The sequence below is a fragment of the Castor canadensis genome, chromosome 8 (assembly GCF_047511655.1).
Source record: "Castor canadensis chromosome 8, mCasCan1.hap1v2, whole genome shotgun sequence".
Taxonomy (NCBI): Eukaryota; Metazoa; Chordata; class Mammalia; order Rodentia; family Castoridae; genus Castor; species Castor canadensis.
In genome coordinates this window covers 111,807,177-111,827,596 of record NC_133393.1, presented here as the reverse complement: position 1 = coordinate 111,827,596, position 20,420 = coordinate 111,807,177, and the positions used below count along the sequence as shown (strand labels likewise).

The 20,420-nt window shown below is 33.8% G+C and overlaps 1 protein-coding gene across 3 annotated transcripts in view; it reads right to left on the bottom strand.

Annotated features, from left to right (window-relative positions):
• Tbc1d15 (TBC1 domain family member 15) overlaps positions 1-20,420 on the bottom strand; it is an 84,933-nt gene that overhangs the window by 31,934 nt on the left and 32,579 nt on the right. For 2 of the 3 annotated variants that reach the window (XM_020177892.2, XM_074083934.1), the window contains exons 5-11: positions 17,797-18,007; positions 10,544-10,646; positions 9,442-9,492; positions 8,946-9,143; positions 7,766-7,894; positions 7,146-7,249; positions 6,048-6,142 (exon numbers count right to left, since the gene is read on the bottom strand). In XM_020177892.2, the coding sequence (XP_020033481.1) occupies positions 6,048-6,142; positions 7,146-7,249; positions 7,766-7,894; positions 8,946-9,143; positions 9,442-9,492; positions 10,544-10,646; positions 17,797-18,007 (891 nt within the window). The remainder of the gene's footprint in view (positions 1-6,047; positions 6,143-7,145; positions 7,250-7,765; positions 7,895-8,945; positions 9,144-9,441; positions 9,493-10,543; positions 10,647-17,796; positions 18,008-20,420) is intronic. The other variant, XM_020177887.2, reaches the window with a different exon arrangement.

The window sequence follows — 20,420 nt, the reverse complement described above, 5'->3', positions numbered from 1 at the left end:
GGGAGAGGGAGGGGGCGGAGTGGGTGGTAAGGGAGGGGGTGGGGGCAGGGGGAGAAATGACCCAAGCCTTGTATGCACATATGAATAATAAAAGAAAAATGAAAAAAAAAATTTGCATTTCTCTCTGCATGAAAACATTGACCTTACTTTGTCTTTTTAGTTCCAAAGAGTAAGTCAGTTGTAAGATGAGTAAGTTATAGAATTCTGATGTCAGGCATAGTGATTATAGTTGACAATATCTTGAAATTTGCTAAGAGAGAATTTAAATGTCCTCCACCCACATCTGCTTCTCATACAGAGGTTATCTATGTGTAGTGATGATATGTTGATCAATTGTGTCAATCATTATATAAGGTATACGTGTATCAAATTAGTACAGTATATACAGTAAACCTGCCTTAAAGTGGATTTATTACATGTGGTTTTGACCAAGCACAGAGAAAAATAGTAAATAAAAAAAAAGAAATTTTAAAAAATGCTGGGTGGGGTGGCTCCTGTCTGTAATCCCAAGTGCTCTGGAAGCAGAGATTGGGAACATCCAGATTTAAGCCCAGCCTGGGCAAAATGTTTGGGAGACTTCATCTCAGCCACATGTCTGTCTTCTCATCTATGTGCGAAGCCTAAGTATCAGGATTACAGTCCAGGCTGACCCAGGTATAAATGTGAGAAGCTATACCAAAAATAACTAAAGCCAAAAGGGGTGTGGGGCATAGCGCACCTGCCTGGTAAAGATGAGGCCCTGAGTTCAAACCCCAGTAATACTTTAAAAAAAAAGTAAAATTTTTCCAAAAAATTAATTCCTGTATGTGTGTTATGCAGCTCTATGGATATGGAGAAGCTCTCAATTAGTCCTATGTTATTGTCAATTGTGTTTATGTTTGGCTGAATATTTCCTAGCCCTTAAATTAGTGAAATTATTCCTCTCAAAAAGCAAATGGTGCCCAAAAGCATTGTAAAAGTCATGGGGTCCCCTATAAAGGGCACATAACGTGTTTAACTTAAGTGATAAAGTGAAAATTTGTTATTTGCAAGGTGGCATTTGTTTAGTGGAAGTTGGGTGGCCTTAGAAAAAAAAGAATCAAGCATCTTGGTACAGTACCGAACTGTATGAATCTCAAGCATGTGCAGTGTTTCCTCAATGGCGGTCTCCTTGGAACTTTTTATTTGTGGGTACCAAGGATGTATGCACCTTTGTCAATTACACATTAGCAAACCTTTAAAGCAATTTGTAAATTTTTGGTTCAATGTATTGAACCAAAAAAATGATCCAAGTACACAAACTCTATTTTAAAAGCATTCCTTTCTTTTCCTAACAATTTGAGATTCTGCAATTACATTTTTAAATTTGAATTTTTAAATGCACTTGAAAAAAAGATTTTCGAATGGCATTTTATAAGGTATTTCTTAGAAATAAAATAAGTACTGAAGTCTAAAAGGCCCTAGTTAAACCCAACTTTCCATCTAACTTGATACAGCTAGTAAAGGTTGAAGAAAAAAAAAATCATGCTGACTGACCCCATTTGATATTCACCATCACTAATCTCAAGTAGGCCCTTAATGCTGCCTGGCAATCATACACTAATTCCTTGGTCCATTCACTCTACCTATTAACTATTTTATAACTCCTAACTCCTAAAGCCTCCATGTTTTCCTAGCTCTTGAAAAAGAATCTTATATCCTACTTCTAAAAACAGAATGTACCAAAAGACAGGTTCCCACTATTCTAACCTCATAACTGCATGTGAATTCATACAGTCTCCCTTCTCTCCTATCACTGTAAATGGTCTTCCACAATCACGACTAAAACCAGCCTCTCTTCTTGTGCATGAGATCCATTACCAGTAGCTAGCCCATGTCATTCTTATCTGCCTCTCTAGTTTGGCAGTTTCCTTTACTGAACCATTCCTATAACATTCAACCCATGCTGTTCTTTTATCATCTTAAAAATCTTTCTTAAACCTACTTTTCCCTCTATCTGCTGCCCTATTTTCTCTTCATCTCTATAGAGCATAACCTGAGAGAGCTGTATGTACTGTCTTCTAGTCCTCTTCTATTCCCTCTTGAACTTACCCTAATAAGGTTCTCACACCTAGCAAACCACAAAAAACTCTCCTTTAGTCAAAATCTCCATGATCTCAATACTCTTTGAAATGATCAATCTAAGTCTTCACCTTACTTGACACCCCAGTCACCCTTTTTTGAAATACTTTCTTCACTTATCTTTTAGGACATCAAACTCTGTTTTCCTTCTTTCCACAGGCTCTTTTTCCCAGTTTTCTTTGCTGGTTCCTCCATACTGTATTTTTGATAAATTGAAATGCCTTAAGACAGAGTTGTTTGGTCTCTTTCTTAACTGTACCATTTCCTTAGTAATTTTGTCTGGTGTCCTAATTCATAGCTTCATGTAGTCTCATACCACATATATGACAATGACCCCTAAATTTATCTCCAGCACCACTACTTCCCCTGAATACCAGCCTTTTTATATCTGCCTCCTATTCTACAAATTAACAGGAAGACATACAGTATATATTTCAAAATCCAGTCCAAAACTGAATTCCAAATATTCCCTTCCAAACTTGTTTCTCTCATAGTTTTTTCCACCTTAGTAAAAACTGGCAACTTCATTTCTATACTTGCTCACCCTAAAAACCCTGGAGTCACTCTTGCTTCCTTTGTCTAGTATATTATTTAAACATTTAAAAAAAAGCATAGAAATCAATATTCGGAACTCCCACCAACTCATCCATTCTAGCCACACAGATCTCTTGCTCTTCTTCAAAAATGCAGAGGTCCTGAGCAAAATCAAGTCCTTGCTGTTGTACAAAATGTCCTTCACCCAGATAGTTGTATGGCATATATCCACAGCTTCTTTAAGTCTCCATTTAAATCTCACCCATTAAACCGCTTAGCTCCAAAATAAGCAATCATAATCTCTCACCTGAATTACAGCAATAACCTCAAATGGTGTTTCTCCTTCCATATTTGCCCCCACCCTACAGCCATTCTCCAGACAGCAGCTAAAGTGACGTTAAAATACAAACCAGATCATTTTGCTTTTTTGTTCAAAATCCTCCAGTCCCTTTTCATGTCACTCAGAGTAAAAGCCAGTCTTTCAATAATCCACTAGGCTGTCAGTAAATCTTTACCTAATACTCTATTTCCTCTTGACCTCATCGGTATCTGTGCCCTACCCCAATTCATTCCAACACTGTTTCCATGATGTACTTCAAGCACACAAAGGTCCTAGGTGGAAACATGCTGCTTCCTTTCTGCTGAGAATCCCTTCCAATAACATTTACAGAGCTCACTTCTCTCCTTTGTACAAGTTTGTCCTCAAACACCAGTTACTCAGTAAAAGCCTTCCATGACTGCCTAAGTTAAAACTGCACGATTACACAAACTTCCTCTCTACCTTACCTTTTTTTTCTACTGAGCACTTATCACTAGCATACCACATATGTTATCTATCTTATTTGCTGTCTGTTCTTCCAACAGGAATCGAAGTTTCTTGAAGGCAAGAATTTTGCCTGTTTTGTTCACTAATGAAGCCCAATGCCTAGAGGAAAGCCTAGTACAAAACTAAATAAATGTTTTATTGAATGAATGAATATATGAATGCTTAAAATAGTTAATATGATTCTAAAAGATCCCCTGGCAATTCTAATGTGCAACCAAAGTTGAAATCACTGGGAAAAAAAAGTGAGATTCCTAAGCCTTCTTTATTGTCAGTTTTATCCCCTAGGTGACATCTTTATCTACAAATATTTATACTGATAATACCTATCAGCCCTAGAGTATTCAATTAGCTATGTGATGTTCATTTGTATGCATCTCCTTAAGGATGCATGTGTGAGTGCGTGTGCGTGTGTGTGTGTGTAAATTCAATTATTCAATTTCACCATACTCCATTCTCATCTCAATTAGTAGTGCCACCCCGCCAAATGCCCAATTTATCAAGTCAAGAAACCAAGTCCTATCCTTAATTTCACTCCACATTTAATTACTACATTAAAAAATATTACCAATCCTATCAACAAAATATGACATGCATCTATCTGCTTCCCTATATTTCCTCTACCACCTTCTTATTTGGACTTCAACTTCCAACTAACTGGTCTCCTTATTCTTTCTCTTATCTTGATATCTATTTCTGCACAGTGGCAAAAAATAATTTTAAAATGTAAATATAATACTTACTTAAAATGTTTCAATAGTTTCTCACCATAAACTAAAATCCAATTTCTTAATCCAAAGGCTTACAGTCTACTACATAGTTTTTACTAAAATCAGTTTATACCCCAAATTTCTTAGTAATCATTCTTAAATACTTTTGAGAAAAAGTGTTCTAAAAGAGAATGCTTTAAAAATAATTATATATACTTATGCTAGTAAAAAGCATGACGCAGTTAAAAAGCTCACTTAATTAAGAATTGGTTCTGAGTATGAGTAAGAGTGGACCAAAAAACCAGATAGATGGCCTAAGATAATTCATTAATCTTTTCTCGGCTTCAATTTCATTATCTGCTAAAAATGAGAAAACTCAATGAGAGTAAGTCTCAATTCAAATCATACCATAGAGATTTAAAATACCTAGGGTTTTTTTTTTTTTTCCCCACCAGACTCCTAGAAAGAATGAGAATGGGACACCAGAAAAGTTGAGAAGATGTCATTATCACTGTTGCTTGATACAAAGGGAAGAGAATGTGACATGTAACCAGAAAAGGCTTAAAATACTGGATTAGTTGACCTTTAAATTCCCTTTTAGTTCAAATATTTATGCCCAAACAAGAACATAGTCTACCACCATTCTACCTACTGAACTGGAAATAGCAAGGGCCTTAGTTGGAAACTTTAATTATCTATGCCTCAGGGCCTTCAACCTTTTGCCTTAACCAGAGGAGGGACAGTTTATTCAGGTATAATTTACTTTTCAGGAAAAAAAATGTTTTCAATCAATCAAAAGTACTATTACCGAAAAGATCTAGTAATTATCTTTATACCCACAAAACTTACCAAATCACACTGCTATATTGGGCTTTCTAAAAATAATTTAGAGAATTCTTTCTTCCATGGGAGGATGAGGGCTAAGGGTAGTAGTGATAACACATCTTCCTATATCTGATACTACAGATATCTAAATGCAATGTAAGAATTTCAAAACTAAGTTCCACTACTATCCCAAAATTATAAAAACATAGTGCAATAACATGGTTAAGAACAGTAAAAATATACAGGTAAAAAAACATTAAAGCTGGGCTCCACACTTATTATCCATATAACCTTGGAGAAGTCAGTTATGCTCTCATTGCCTCCGTTTTCTTACCCATAAAATACAGATTATTAACTGAAACGTGTCAGGTGGACATATACAACAGTAACTATGTATCCTTCAATGATTTCTACCAATTTGATCCTTATCACAAGAGGAAGATAACGCAGTACTGAGTATTTGGAATAAAGTGTAATGGCTTATGGTAAAATTCTATCAAGCATTTTTACGTACAGAAGAGTTATTCTCTAGTAAATAATTTATTTTCAAATACAAAAATTTTCTACTTAGAGCAACCTATTTAGTTTTTTAAATAAAATATATGCATTTTGGAGAAGATCTGGAGGGATATACAACAAAGCCTACATTATGCATAATTACCTCTGGGTAGCAGAAACAAAACTAATTTTTCTTCTTTTTACTAAAATGTAGTTTTTAATTTTTCTAAAATAAACACAAATCACTCTCACAGTGAAGAAGAAAATAAGAAAAAATCTTTAAAAATGAAATTAACTCAAGCAAATAAAGTTAAATTATCCTTTTTATTCATATTTTGGAAGGGAAAATAAGTGTATTAGTAATTATAATGGCTGAATTTATAAGCCTACTGGAAGAGAAACAACAAAGAACATTAAACACACATTGAAATGTACTTTCCAATTCTTATTTCTGTTTTGAACCCTAACACTGTACCATGTAGTTTTGCTTCTTTAATCTTATCAAGAACTCAATGTAAACCCCTCTCACATTTCCAAAATTGTTAAGGAAAAATTACCGATAAGACTTCTATAATCTCTTAACCTCGAATTTCTTTTCTCTTGTTCCTCACTGACAGATTTCCACTGTAGTTTCATCCTGAAGTATTCATCGCTATAGAAAACAATTTTACACCAAAGAAAGTTATTTAAAAATTTTGTTTTTTAACATTGTTTAATTGGGTTTTTACATAAACTATGTCAAAGTATTTACGATGTTACTGGGATGTAAGCTTATAAACATAAAAGTGAAATTACTTAAACTTATGAGTGAAACCAAAGGGAAAAAAAAAAAACCTTATATATGTCACGAAGTTTATGGGATAAATGTTGTTTAACTACTAGAATAATTTAAGGTATTCTTTTAAGAAAATAACTCAGTTCTTAAAATTATCTAAATTTATTCTAGTCATTAAATATTTTAGCCACTAAAGCTTCTGAATAATTATAAAAACAAATCTAAGTCATTTTTTTAATGTGACATTAAAGAGTTCTGTTTTCCAACCGGTTTATTACAGAAACTTGTTAATATAAAAATATCTTAGAACTAGGATTGGCAGAAAAATCTGAAAATGCACAGAGTGACTAAGAATAGCTTTAAATTGAAGGCTATACTAACAACTGAAAACAAGAAGTATATGTGAAAAAATGGTGTTTCCTTTCAAGTATGAGAAATAACTTAAAATAGAAATGCTCTTCAATATGATATAAGAGCATCATGAAAATAATTTAAACCTAAGAGTAAATATACATCCTATGAGCCAATTTTATAATTTCATAATAAAGTATAAAAGTTATTTAAGCAGATATTTTAAAATGTATACCTAAATAATTATCTTTTAAGTATGCAAAGGGCTGCACAAAGCTATCACAAGGGGACTAGAATTTTCTACCATCTTTTTACACATGCACAAACACAGATATAAGGACATCTTTCTCTGTTTCTCTGTTTCTGATTTGAAATAATTACAGTGCTCATAATTTTTAAATTAAACCAATGGAAATGAAGTTATCTTCACATTCCCTAATCTATTCCAAATAGTCATCTAGAACCTACAACTAATTTATATGGATGAATTACTTGAATTTCTTTGATGAACACAAAGACCATTACTTACGTTTTTTGTTTTTGTAATTGAGTTCTTTCCTCCTTAGTACTGTCCCAAGGAAAATAACCCAGAAGAAATTTCCATGCTTGCTTTCTCAATGAATGACTAAGACCCTGAAGAAAGTATCCATGTTAATTACATTAGTTAAAAAAAAAAAGATGTGGTACTGTAAGTTCACATAACTTGCAGGTAAGTAAATAGAAAAACTAATAAAAGGTAGTTCTGTACACAAAATAGTTAAATTCAGTGAATACTACTGTATTTTTTACTTCTAGAATCTGAAGATGTAAGCACCAGAAAGCTTAAATAATACAGAGTATCAGTAGACTAGAGTGGACAACGGGGCTAAGGAGTCTTTCTAAGCCCAGCCTTACTGGATAAGATGAATGTCACTTCGCATAACCTGCAGAACATTAATTAAGGAAGATTATCTTCCCTAGCTCTAGGTTATGAGTATCCCTATTCTCAATCCCCATGGACATTGTAAACACCTCACTGTTCAACTCGATTCAGAAATTTTAAGGCATCATTTATCAAAGAAATAAAAGAATTCACTATTCCTCTAAAAGAAAACCAAAACAACCAAAAATCTGAATACTAGTAGTTGATAAAACAGTATTAGTGTTTACCCCTCTAAATATCATCTGCTTCATATTATCCACATTTAAAACTCTTCCTTCAGAATCAATGTTCTTGGTCCATTCTTCCAGTGATACTGGCTCTCTTCTTTGAACAACAGGTCGTTCTCCTAAATCAATCTAAAATAAGATGATAAACAACAAAAGTACCAGTGAGGTGAAATCAAGGTATACAGAAACTAAACCTAAAATACTATTCTCTTCAGACATGAGTTCTAACACTCCTACTATCTTTCCTCATTTTCCAATGTTTAGTTTATGAAAATAATTAGTTGGCATTACATACATGTTCCCTCCTACTAAACACACAAATAACTGAGTTACAAATTCAGAGACAGAAAATCTGAGAGACTTAAAAATATTTGTCATTAAAAAAAATGTTCTTTACTATTTTGGGTTTCAACTACATAAGTGCAAACATTCAAGACATAAATTCTATGAGCCCCTTCAAACCAAATGGTGTATTTTATTATTAAAGAGACAGAATATATAATTATTCCATTAATCATATTCCAAAATTACCTGTTCTTCCAAAGTAAAGTTTGCAATTCTAAGAATTGATCCATGATCCATTATCTCCACTTGGCATTTTTACAGCTTTTTATTTATCATATATTTATAATTTAAAAAATATAATTTGAAAGATAGAATCTTTAAGTACCACACAGTTCAGATATTTACAATTTTCTACAAGTAAGCCTAAAATTGTAGAAAATTCAAAAGTCTTGCTGAACATCTATAAAGAGTTACTATAATTCAGGGCTAAAATTCATCTTACTTAGAAAAGAGTCACATGATAATAACAGCCCTGAACAAGTGTCATGGCTAACTCCTCTAATGCATACAGAGAAAACATGCAAATTAGGAACAAAACTAAGAGACAATAGACCAAGCTCACCACTCGCTCCTACGCATGTAATGAAAGAACTTGTTCCTTATTACAAAAAGGTAGACAAAGAGAACATTAATGAAGAGAATGAAGAAGACATGAACAAACCAAGAATTTCACAAGAGACAAGAATTGTCAGATATATTAATCAGCAAAATGCTGTAAGAACAAGCTATGGAAAAGAAGAAGGTATCACTGAAACTGAATTTCTATTTCTCTAGCATTCAGTACACATTGCCCTACTAAAATAAAATAGCTATATTAATCTTTATCTCTACTCACTCTTGTGATGACTTCAAATCCTGGTTCTTCTTGTTGATTTATCTTTAGACCTGGAATAGCATCACTGAGAAAATCGGCCATTTCTGAAAGTGGTCGTTGATGTGTAGAGGGATCACTGCCTCTCAAACTATCAAAAATGTAGTTTGTAACTTTGGAAAATCCAACCATAGTTGCTGTATAAGGATCCTTTTTAATTTTCTATGCAGTATAAAGAAAAATATTAGCATTGTTAATTCAAATAAGAATAAAATATCCTATAATGGGCAAAAAAGCAAACAAAGTTTTTTTTTTAAGGGGAGAGAAATCAAAACTAAAGCAATGTTCTAAGATTATCTTAAATTTTTGGAAGAAAAATTTAGATTTTTAAGCCGACCTTTTCAATTGGTTAAAATAGCATAATAAATGGCAAGTTAACGCTACTGCTGAATTGCTGATAAACAACTGATTTGCAGGCTTCGTTCCATCTGCATACTTCAGAAATGTGTGCAGTGCTTACTTCCCAGTGGTGAATGGCCCACAACAGCTTTCTTCTGTGAAGCAGTCCTGCCTTCACACAAAAAAAAATTCCTTCAAGTATGTACTTTTATGCTAGTCTAACACACAATATCTTATAACAAAGTTTAAAAGCTACAATACTTAAATAATAGCTGGCATTTTAATTTTACTATATTGGTAGTAAAAATCATGCCAACAAAAAGTTTCTTCAGGAACACTGCTGTCCTGGAAAACAGCAAAAGGGTTTTCTATTAATTTCTAGGATTACCTCCAAAGCCCAATGTGCCTGCTCATTCATATTTACCCAAACTAATTGTTAAATAATTGATTTCATAATAAATTGTTTCACTTAAAGCATTTAGCTTACTTGTTTTCCTATCTAAAAGTCTTTGATTAATCCTTACCTCTTCAAAACCAAGAAAAAAAGTATCTGAAACATAGTAAGTACTCAAATATTTACTAAATAAACAAATACATGAATAAACCATCTCACTAGTTTACATACTAATCTGAATGAAATTCTGTTCGTGTTCAGTGCACATTTTTAGCCAAATGTAAGAACATGCTTAAGGGAGGGAGATAAAGGAGAATGATGGAGGAAGTAAATTCAGCTATGATATATTATAAAAACTTTTGTAAATGTCACAATACACCCCCAGTATGACAATAATAAATTAAAAAAGAGAGAGAGAAAAGCTAAACCAAAAAATACTTAAAATCTTCTGGGAAAGGAGATGTATCATAACCTCCAAACAATCTATATAAATGGGAAATAAAAAGTCAAACCAGATTTTTTTCCTAAACTAATCATTAAATGAATTCAACTACAAGAAAACTGTAACAAAACCTACTGTTGTCCAATTTCATTATTGTGATAAAAGGAAAATCTGCCTAAAGGGTAATTAAAAATTAAGGAAGTTTCTGGGACTTGCAAATAATATGTGACTTATTATTTCTATAAAATTACAGAGCATAGTTCCATAAAGATTATATATACACAACTGCTTCTTTCTGTGTACTCTCTGAGAAGGCAAGGAATAGGAAGTATCTAAATAGTGGAGTCATATTAATAGATTACTACAGAATGGATTTAGGAAACATACTTGTATTAAACCATATGCTGGTTCATCAAGAAGATTTTCAAAAGACTGGGAAAGACTCTTATTCTGACAATTCACAAGAAGGGTTCTTTTATCTTGTGGAGATCTGTAATGAAAAAAGGGATGTGTAGAAAATACTAGTACAAGGCATCAATCACTATCTGAATAATTAGTAACATCAGTTACTTTTCCTAATCAAAACAAAAACTTTTTAATGTTCCTTTCTAGAAATTTCTCATTATTATAGCAAATATTTAGTAAATATTAAAATGAGCTCCAAAACTACATAAAACATGAAGTACTAAATTAACGAATACTAAATTTTAAAACGTTATGGAACATATAGAATATGAAGTATATTTTTATTCTAAGTAAAGCCAAGATGTTTACATTGTAATGAATCCAAATGATTGCTTAGAATTACAGTAGAAAAGTCTTAAAATATATCTGCCTTTATTAAATTAAAGAAAACCAAGCAACTGTACTAATTCATCAAGTAAATGAGAAGTATAATATATAGGAAAATGTCTTCTTTTGAAATGGTTCCTAAATTTATATCACAGTTTGGCAGAATTGCAATACAAAATGTTAAAAATAGAAGACATAATAGTTATTTGGTAAAGACCATTAACATGTTTACCATAATTATAAATACATACAATATGAACATTTAACATGATTATTATGTGCAGTTCCAAGACAGTGTTTTTAGTTTTCTTGCCTATTAAAGCTCTGAAAGTCTCTCTCCACACTTCTTAGTAGCTACTGAATAAGATGATTTCCAGACATCTAATTTCAAGTAATCAAATTATCCAGTCTTTTTTCTATTCAGTAAGTTTTATGACTTAGGAAGCCACTTGTTATCAATCTACAACTTTTCTGTGCTTAAAATAAAAGTTAAATGTGTTATTTTGCTTCCATACACCTCATTTATTATAAATGTTTCAGATAAGATCTTTAATAACAGTTATCTCTTCTCAATTCTAACGTAACAAGATACAGCAGCAATGCTAGAGGGGATATGAAATCCAAAACAGGATCTTATTCTTATACAGTCACAAACAACACTGCATCTACAGAGACAATGGTAGCTAATAAGCCCCTTGGCTTTTTAAAAGAGGCTGAGGTTGAGTCATTCGACATAGGGGAAAAAATACCTCTTAAAACATTCAATTTTCATTAAACACATTTTTCTCAACATTTGGGGGGATGGTTAAGATAAAGTCCTACAGACATTTTTTATGATAGGTCAGCTTTTCAAGTGTAACAGAAAAAAAAGTAGCTAACATAAGAACAAAATTTTTGCCCTAGCATAACACTGCTGGTACTATGGCTATTTTGTTTCTAACAGTAAGTTACATCAAATTATTTCTTTAAAATCCAAATAAAAATTATCATGAAAATCAAAAACACTGTCTATCATATAAAGGGGGAAACAAAACATGCAAACTTCAGCTATTCAGGCTCAGATAACTCTATGCCTACATAACTAAAACAGTGGCCACTAAAGTGAAGATGGAAAGAAGAAATAATGGCCTTACCAACATGCAACCACAAAAACTTTTCTTAAAAGAGTATGTTCCACTTTTTATACCTAACACTCTGTGACCTGTGATGGGGTTGGGGAGATCTCTAGGAGAAGAAGTATAAAGAAAGTTAAGACCTGATTACCCTGAAGAAATCACCAAAACATTAAAAAAGGACATCAACCAAAGGACAAAGAATGTAGTGCCAGGCAACTATACTCAAAAAGGGAGACTAGCTTCCAAAATATTACTACAATTTTTCTAAACTTCTAGGTTATCACACTAATTTAATCTATAAATAGATATTCTGAGCTGATCTCTTATGCCAACATTATTCAAGACTTTTACACTCATAGCCACAGTAACATGAACTTTCAGTGATTCCAGTACTAGCAATTCTATTACTGCCTACTAAAGACTTTAAAGAAAATCATGGTCTAATGTCACCATAGAAGCATATCCTTTTTTCTTCTTTTCAATTTTTCTGTTTTTGTTTGTTTGGTGCCAAGATGCAGGAATGAACCAGAGAAAAACATATCAACTCTGAAATTTTTCCTAGGCTTTGGAATGAGTCTCTCCCAAAGACCTCAGGATAAATTCATAAACTATAAATTGAAGAATGTCTACTAAGACATTTTATATTGATATTGAGAATGCGCAATATGTAAGGCTAAAGAACTATATCAAACGACACTGCAAAGGGTATCAAAAATGTGAATTAAAAAATAGGAAGATATAGAATATTTACAGTAACAAATTTAATATCTAGAACCCAAACTTACAAGTGGTTGATGTTACATGATGAAACAAATAATCTGGCTATTTTAAGGTATTATTTTACTGCTTGGATATTTAAATATTAATGTAAAAATGACCAATATTCAAAAAAAAAAGAACTAACAGGTCGCTTTCATATCCTAGCAACCAACTTGGTTCCAGAAAGATAAGAAAAATGTATTTGTGGCTCATTTTTTTGCCCAAGTGAATATCATGTTTGTTTTGATTTTTGGTCTGGGTGTTTTTTCTTTTTTTCAGTACTGGGGTTTGAACTCAGCACTTGCTAGGCAGGCACTCTACCACTTGAGGTACTCCTCCAGCCCAGTATAATATTTTAAATGATGAGAAAGAATACTTACAAACACCAATTAATATGATACTTTGTTTTCCTGAAATAAGAAAAACATTTAAGAAATAGTAAGCCTCAAGAAGCTTTTATTCACTGGCTGATTAGGTTACTAAGGCTAAAATAAAACACTATGCACAGCTGGCCTACATTCTTCTTGGCTCTTGAAAGCCCATCCCTGTGATTACTGGCAATCTCTACTCATCCATATGATAAGGCCCTTGCTCCTGTAAGAAGGCGGCCTGCCTGTAGAAACACAATCATTAGGGGTATACAAGAAGACAACATGCCTAGAGCTGCAAGCCACATTTGTCAATTTAACTTGATTGGGTGGAAGGGAGATAAGGACCTGATACCTAGTCTGAATAATTCAGTCTGGAACTCAGAAAGGGTAACCCGCAGGAAAAGACTGGCTGGCATCCTAATAAGACTGAAGCCACTACACTTCTATGTAGTTTCTACAAAAACCTTTGGCCACAAGAACAAGACTGTGGAAGCATCATTTTGCTGAGAGAACTACTCCAGCGACAGGAAATGAGACCCCCATGTTGACACCTAGCAGAATAAAAATCAGGGGATAATGTTTGGAAGTTTTATTTCTTTGAACTTTCACTTAAAAATCTGAGAATTCCATTTATTTGGATCATAAGTAACAAGGACAAGGGTCTTTAAATTGCTTAAGAATTTGATAGAGATGCTTAATATAAATCTGTGGCTTTTCGTGTGTGTGTGTGTGTGTGTGCGTGTGCGTGTGCGTCTGCAGTACTGGGGAAGGGGTTCTGAACTCAGGGCCTCATGCTTACTAGGCAAGTACTCTACCACTTATGTCACTCCCCCAGTACTTTTGCTTTTCATTTGTTTTTCAGATAGCGTCTCCCACTAATTTTGCAGAAGCCAGTCTTAGACCATGATGTTCCTACCTCCACCTTCCAAGTACCTGGGATTACAGGCATGCACCTCCCTGTCCTACTTGTTTTTGAACTAGGGTCTTACTAACTTTTGCCTGAGCTGTCTCAAGTTGGTATCCCACCACCTCTGCCTGTAGCTTTTCTTATATTGGTAATCACTTGCAGGAACTTTATTCTACCACTTGTACTCAGATAATCTCAGGTGAACTATAGGGCATAATATAATTGGGCATAATTTGAGAGGAAGGGGAATAGGAAGCACTTATTTTCAACCTAGCATACAGAAGGGGCCTTGGAGATAAAACATTTAATGTATTGTTCTTACATATTTCAAACCATTCATGGGCAAAGAGTAAACTGCCCCGTACTGTCACAAGAGAATATACAGAGAAATGGCTGATATTTGAGGAGTGGCTCTTGAAATAATCTCTCCAGATAACCATCTCCCCCCTCAAAAACAGCTACATTCTGGTGGACCATAAAGAGTAAACCCAATGACAAGAGAACAAAGTATATATAGAGAGGTTAGTCTCCTCTGCTAGCATTTCTCTAGAACCATTAAAGGCTGCAATTAGCCACTTATAATCACATCTCATCCCATTATATCTTTCCCTTAGTTGGTTTCATTCTTTCCCAGAATTTCAACTACTATTGCACACAAAAACTTACATGTCATCCATTCTATTAAATGTTCTTGTAATACCATCTGTGTCTCTCATAGCACTCATTACAGGTACAATTTATTTATTAAATTGTTTGTCTCTCCACAACACTATAAAAATCCATGACATTTTGATCACAGCTCTTTCCAACATGTGGCACTGCTACACTTAAGACATCGTAGGCCCTCAAGAAATAAAAATAAATAAAACGAATGGAAAAAAAAAAAACATGTAGGAAGAACACCATTTCTATGGTTTCATATTTCCAAATGGAAGTACTTCTAAAGAAACCCTCCTTCCTGAGGACCTGTCTGTTGAGATCAGAAAAGAGTAAGATGTATGCTTGGCATAATTCTTTCTGGGCTCCTCCCTCTCTGGGATTTGCTTGCCAACAAAAAATGTGCTTTTCTGGTCTGCCCTCATTCACATGCAAAGTAGTATGTCCTCACTAGGGATACCTGTGGTTGTCCAGAAGTAACAATAACTGAGTGAGTTCAAAACTAATTTGGGGTGAATTATGAGGCCACATGCCTAAATCTCACTAATGATGGTATTTTTATTACCACCTCTACTTTTTATATTTATTTCTCATTTGTTTACAGATTCAGAAAAGGAAACTAGGTTTCACTTACTACTCTCATTAAAAAGCCACTAACACACATTCAAGGTACACATACCCCTATAACTGCCTAAGTGGTTGCCAGCACTATCCTAAAACCCATCTAGGATACAAAACTCTACCTAAGCTTATCCTTATTCTCTAATTTCCCTTTGGAGTTCCTTAGAACAAATCTACAATTTATTTCTCTCAAATGATTCTTAAAATTATTTATCAAATTAACAATTATCATGCCATTTCATTATCCATCTACTATGCACTGTGGCCAGGACCTACGGGAAAAATGAAAACAAGATGCAATCCCTAACTTTATGAGGTTTACTTTCTAGAGTAGAACACAAAAGCATAAACAAAATTCTTTTATGCTCTTATGTACCATGAAGAAAGCAAACAAGGAAATGAGAAAGGGAGAAGGAATCAAAGTAGGAATTTGCATTAGATGGGACAGGGGGTACCCAAGAAAGTTCCCCTGAGGAAAAAAATATTAAATTGAGAACTCAATGATCAGAAAAGGAGGCAAAAGAAACAGTATGTGAAAAGAACCTTGAAATAACAAAAAGTTTAGGGGATTTTAGGAATTCAGAAAATGGTGTAAGATGAGGTCTAAGTCATAAGTACAGCTAAGATAGAACAGGGTCTCACTGATCAGTTTGAATTTTATTTAATGTTGCACTGAGGGCTGAACGTGTGGCTCACATGGTAGAATATTTGCCTAGCAAGCATGAGGCCCTAGATTCAATCCTCAGTATTCCAAAAAAAAAAAAAAAAAAAAAATCAGATAATGTCATGAGACTCCTTCAAATTAAGCTCCCACATTCTCCAAACATTTTTCCTAAGAACCTTTGATCCCTCTCCTTACACTCATTATCTCTTTAGTGCAGGACATTTATTCCAGGAGCTTTAACATATAACACTTTAAACTAAACCTACCTCTCCAAAGTAAGATCTTAAAAGTAAAAAGAAGACAGAAACTACCACACTTCCCTCATCCTAGGTAGTCCTAGGATGAATGACCTCTTGTTAGTTATATCACAACACTAATTAATATTGAGCTTACTATGATGCTAAAATCCTCAAACCTTTAATGGCTGATACTCAACAACCCTAACTTTCTGCTTCAATCATGATACTGCCTATGCTGAAATCCACTCAACCGTCTCCCTTTTTACATACCACCAACTAATATGGAACAGCATGCCTAGTGCTAGCCAGAGATGATCAACATTGTAACAGAAAACCTCATGCTAGAAAATACATGGTCAGAATCTTCCAACTTTTGGGCCACTCCCAGCTTTACATAATACACATTGAAGCAAAATGTTATCTCTACTATGAAGTGAGGACATAATTAATGAAGTTAACGAAGTTAACAATCATCTCAAGTTCTCCCAGATCAAAACCTCTCCCTTCTCATCTCTACATATCCAATCAATCACAAAATCCAACCTGAAACACTTCTCCAATACTTCTACCTTGCATGTCACTCTCCTAGTTCCTGCCACCTTAATCCATCTGGACGACTGGAACAACTGACATACAAGGTCACTGATACTCTGGCTTTACTCAGCTCTTTGACCTCATCTTTAACTTTGATACTCTCCCTCCCCACACTCTGCTTTGTTCTGTGATTACATCACGTTTGTACCCTTCTCTCCAACTAAAACATTCCTCTCACCAAATAGCTCCCTCTCTTTTGTGCTAATGGTTCACCTATTTTTCAGGTCTCAACTTAGATGCTTGTTCTAGAAAATCTTCTTTGATTCCTCCTTTACCCCCAATCTAAATTAGGTAGCCCTTCTCCTTTTCTGGGAGCTCCCAACATCATTGTACTTCCTCCATCTTAGTTTAATTGCCATTTACTTGTTGCTTTCTTTCATAAGATCTAGGGAGATTTCTATTTTGTTCACAAAACAGAAATGGGTTTGAATACCAAACAACTAGTACAGTGCTTGAGAAGTAAATATACCTATGAAATATTTGTAGAGAGCCAGAAAGGGAGTGTGTGTACAAATGTGCACAGATAAATAAGACAAGATTTTTGGAAAGTGAGAAGACCCTGTCTTCCAACTTTAAAAAAAAAAAACAAACTATATATTTAACAGAAAAGAAATAAAAGATAAATTAGCAAATATACAATTCATAAATTACTGAAACATCATTCACGTAATCATATATAAAAATACTGGACTACTCTTTTTAAAAATACTAATAAGGTTGATAAAGTCTCAGGTTCAAATTACTAAAATGGCAAAATTGTATTCAATCACCAATCCAAAGAAGTCAATATTTCAAAGATACAGCTGCTCATGCCCTCATTTGCACACAGGTCACTGATGACCAATGACAAGCAAAAATAGTTTGCCTTTGGATTAATACAACAATCCAGCTTCAATAAATAGAAAATAATTTGATACTTACTCACACAATAGCACATATTTTTCAAGAGATTCAATCAGTAGTTTGCTATCTCCTTGATGAAAGTGCAGGGCAGGGAGAACGACGTCATCCTTTAGACAGAATACCAAATAGGACCAGCCCATACCCTCTTTGTTTTGCTTGATTGATTTCAGGTCTGTCAAACTGAACAGGAATGACCATTTGCTTTTCCCATTTCTATGACTTGGAGCATCTTAAAAACAAGAAAGTGGGGCAAAATATTTTTGTTCACCTTTTTAAAAGGTACTGACAATGCTCTTCATGACTGCCTAACAGAAACTTGTTGAACCCAGGGAATCATAGAACTATGGCTTCCACCTATATTAGAAATGGTAACACATTTTCCTAAAAAGAATGACTTTGAAACCAATTACCCTACCACATATAAATTCAAAAAATACTACCCCTATGTAATAAGCTTTACCTAAAACTGATTATGGCTTTGGAAGCAGACTGTCTGGAATAAAACTGCAATACTACCACCTTATTAACTGAATGATTAGGGGAAAATAATGGAGTCTCTCTGAGCCTCTGTTTCCTCATCTGTAAAATGGAGATAATTATACTTACCTTCCAGTATTAAGTCTAAGAATTAGAGACAATACTTGTCAGCTAACTAGTACAGACCAGGTAGCAGAAAATACTCAATAAATGTTATTGTTTCCTACTCATTGCAAATAATAGCATGATTCTCTTGGGAGAATCACTTCATTTTTTAAAGCCTTTACTTCTTTACTTTCTTTTGTAATTATTTTTAGGAGATTACACTGATAATGAAGACAAGCATACTAATTTAAAAAAAACAACACTGGAGTGACTATACAGACAGGCATTTTGCAAATGAGTGGCTTGCTAAATTAACTTTCTACTAATTTAAGAACTCAGTTCTTACATAAAATGCAACATTTTCTAAGTTTATAGCATGTTTATAGATGCTAAAACCCTAGATTACTGAATTTTATTATAACTGGTAACAAGGACTTAAAGATTAACTAATTGAATTAAAACTTATAAAACAAATGTATCTTTCTTCTTACTAATGATTTTAATACTTATAATTCACTTCTAATCTAAAATGCCACTTTAACAATTTAATTCAAACATAAGCATGGGATGTCTCTGAAATTTTTAAAAAACTTTTTGTTATTTCATAAGAAGTGTCATACTATCTTGGGGCCAGCTATGGACACCTGTTATCCTTGTGGGAATCAGGAGGGCTACAGTTCAAGGCCATCCCAAGCAGAAAGTTAGAAAGATGCCATCTCAACCAACAAGTTGGGTATGATGGTGTACACCTGGTAATCCTAATCATGCCAGAGGCGTAGGGAGGAGGAAATCAGCCCCAGGCAAAAAACATGAGCCCCTATCAAAAAAACTAAAGCAAAAATGACTGGGCCAATGACTCAAAAGGTAAAGTGCCTTCCTAAAAAGTATGAGGCCCTGAGTTCAAACGCCAGTACTCAAAAACAAAAAAGAAAAAAGGAGTGCTATACTATATAGTTACACAGGGTCTTTATGAATTCCATCCTACATTATCAGTTCCACAAAGATAAATTACATAGGAGACAGTGGCTTACAAGACTTGATCAACAGATCTATCAGTGTTGGCTTACATGTGTATCACCTTCCTACATAGTCAGCAAAACTACAGCTCCATCATTTCCAACTAAATTGCCTAAACTGACACAGAAAAATCTATAGCTTATGTAAACCGCTAATCTGCAAGGCACTATTACTACTTTCATTGACACTTTAACAAGTATCACTTTTCAAGATGTCCAGAAAGATTAAAGAAATTTAGCTATATACACTAACCTGACTCACAAAGCAGTTTGAATGGTAAACTCACATCTAAGGTTGATTCTACATTTAGTGCCATGTATCCACTTGTTTACTTTAATGTTTCAATGGTACAGTCCTCATAGCACCACTACATTCTCATATCAAATGATAACATTTCAAGAATTCTAACTTATCCATGAATGATTTAAGAGTGAATGCACTTGAACTATCTACAAATGATATATACTACTAGCTTGTTTGCAAAGACAAAAAATATTTTCACAGAAGAACAGCAATGAAAAGCTAAATTTTAATTCTTCATTTGCACTAAGACTATCTAACCTAAGTTTTGCAAGAAAATCATATGAAGGATATTAAGTAATACCTTCAGACTATATGAACTATCAGAAGTTTGTGTCTTTAAGATTTTGACTGGAGGTATGGCTCAAGTGACAGAGCGCCTGCTTTACAAATATGAAGTCCTGAGTTCAAACCCCAGTTAATTGAAAAAAAAAAAAAAAAAGTGAAGATTTTACATAGGTTCTTTTTCCCCTTGATGATGGAAGAGACATTTTACATGTAAAATAACTCACACACTTCCTCCCTTAAAACTCCAACAAAGATGAAAGAAATACAAATCAATTCTACAAGTCCTTCTACAAGAAACTTTATGAGAACAGAACTTTTTGGTTCACAGGAATATCCCCAGTGGAGAAGTAGCTAGCATAGATAGGTATTCCAAAGATGTGTTTAAAAGTGAATTAATAACTTAGTATTAAGTCAACACAAAAGTAATCTGCAAGTTATTAACTGAAAATAGAAAT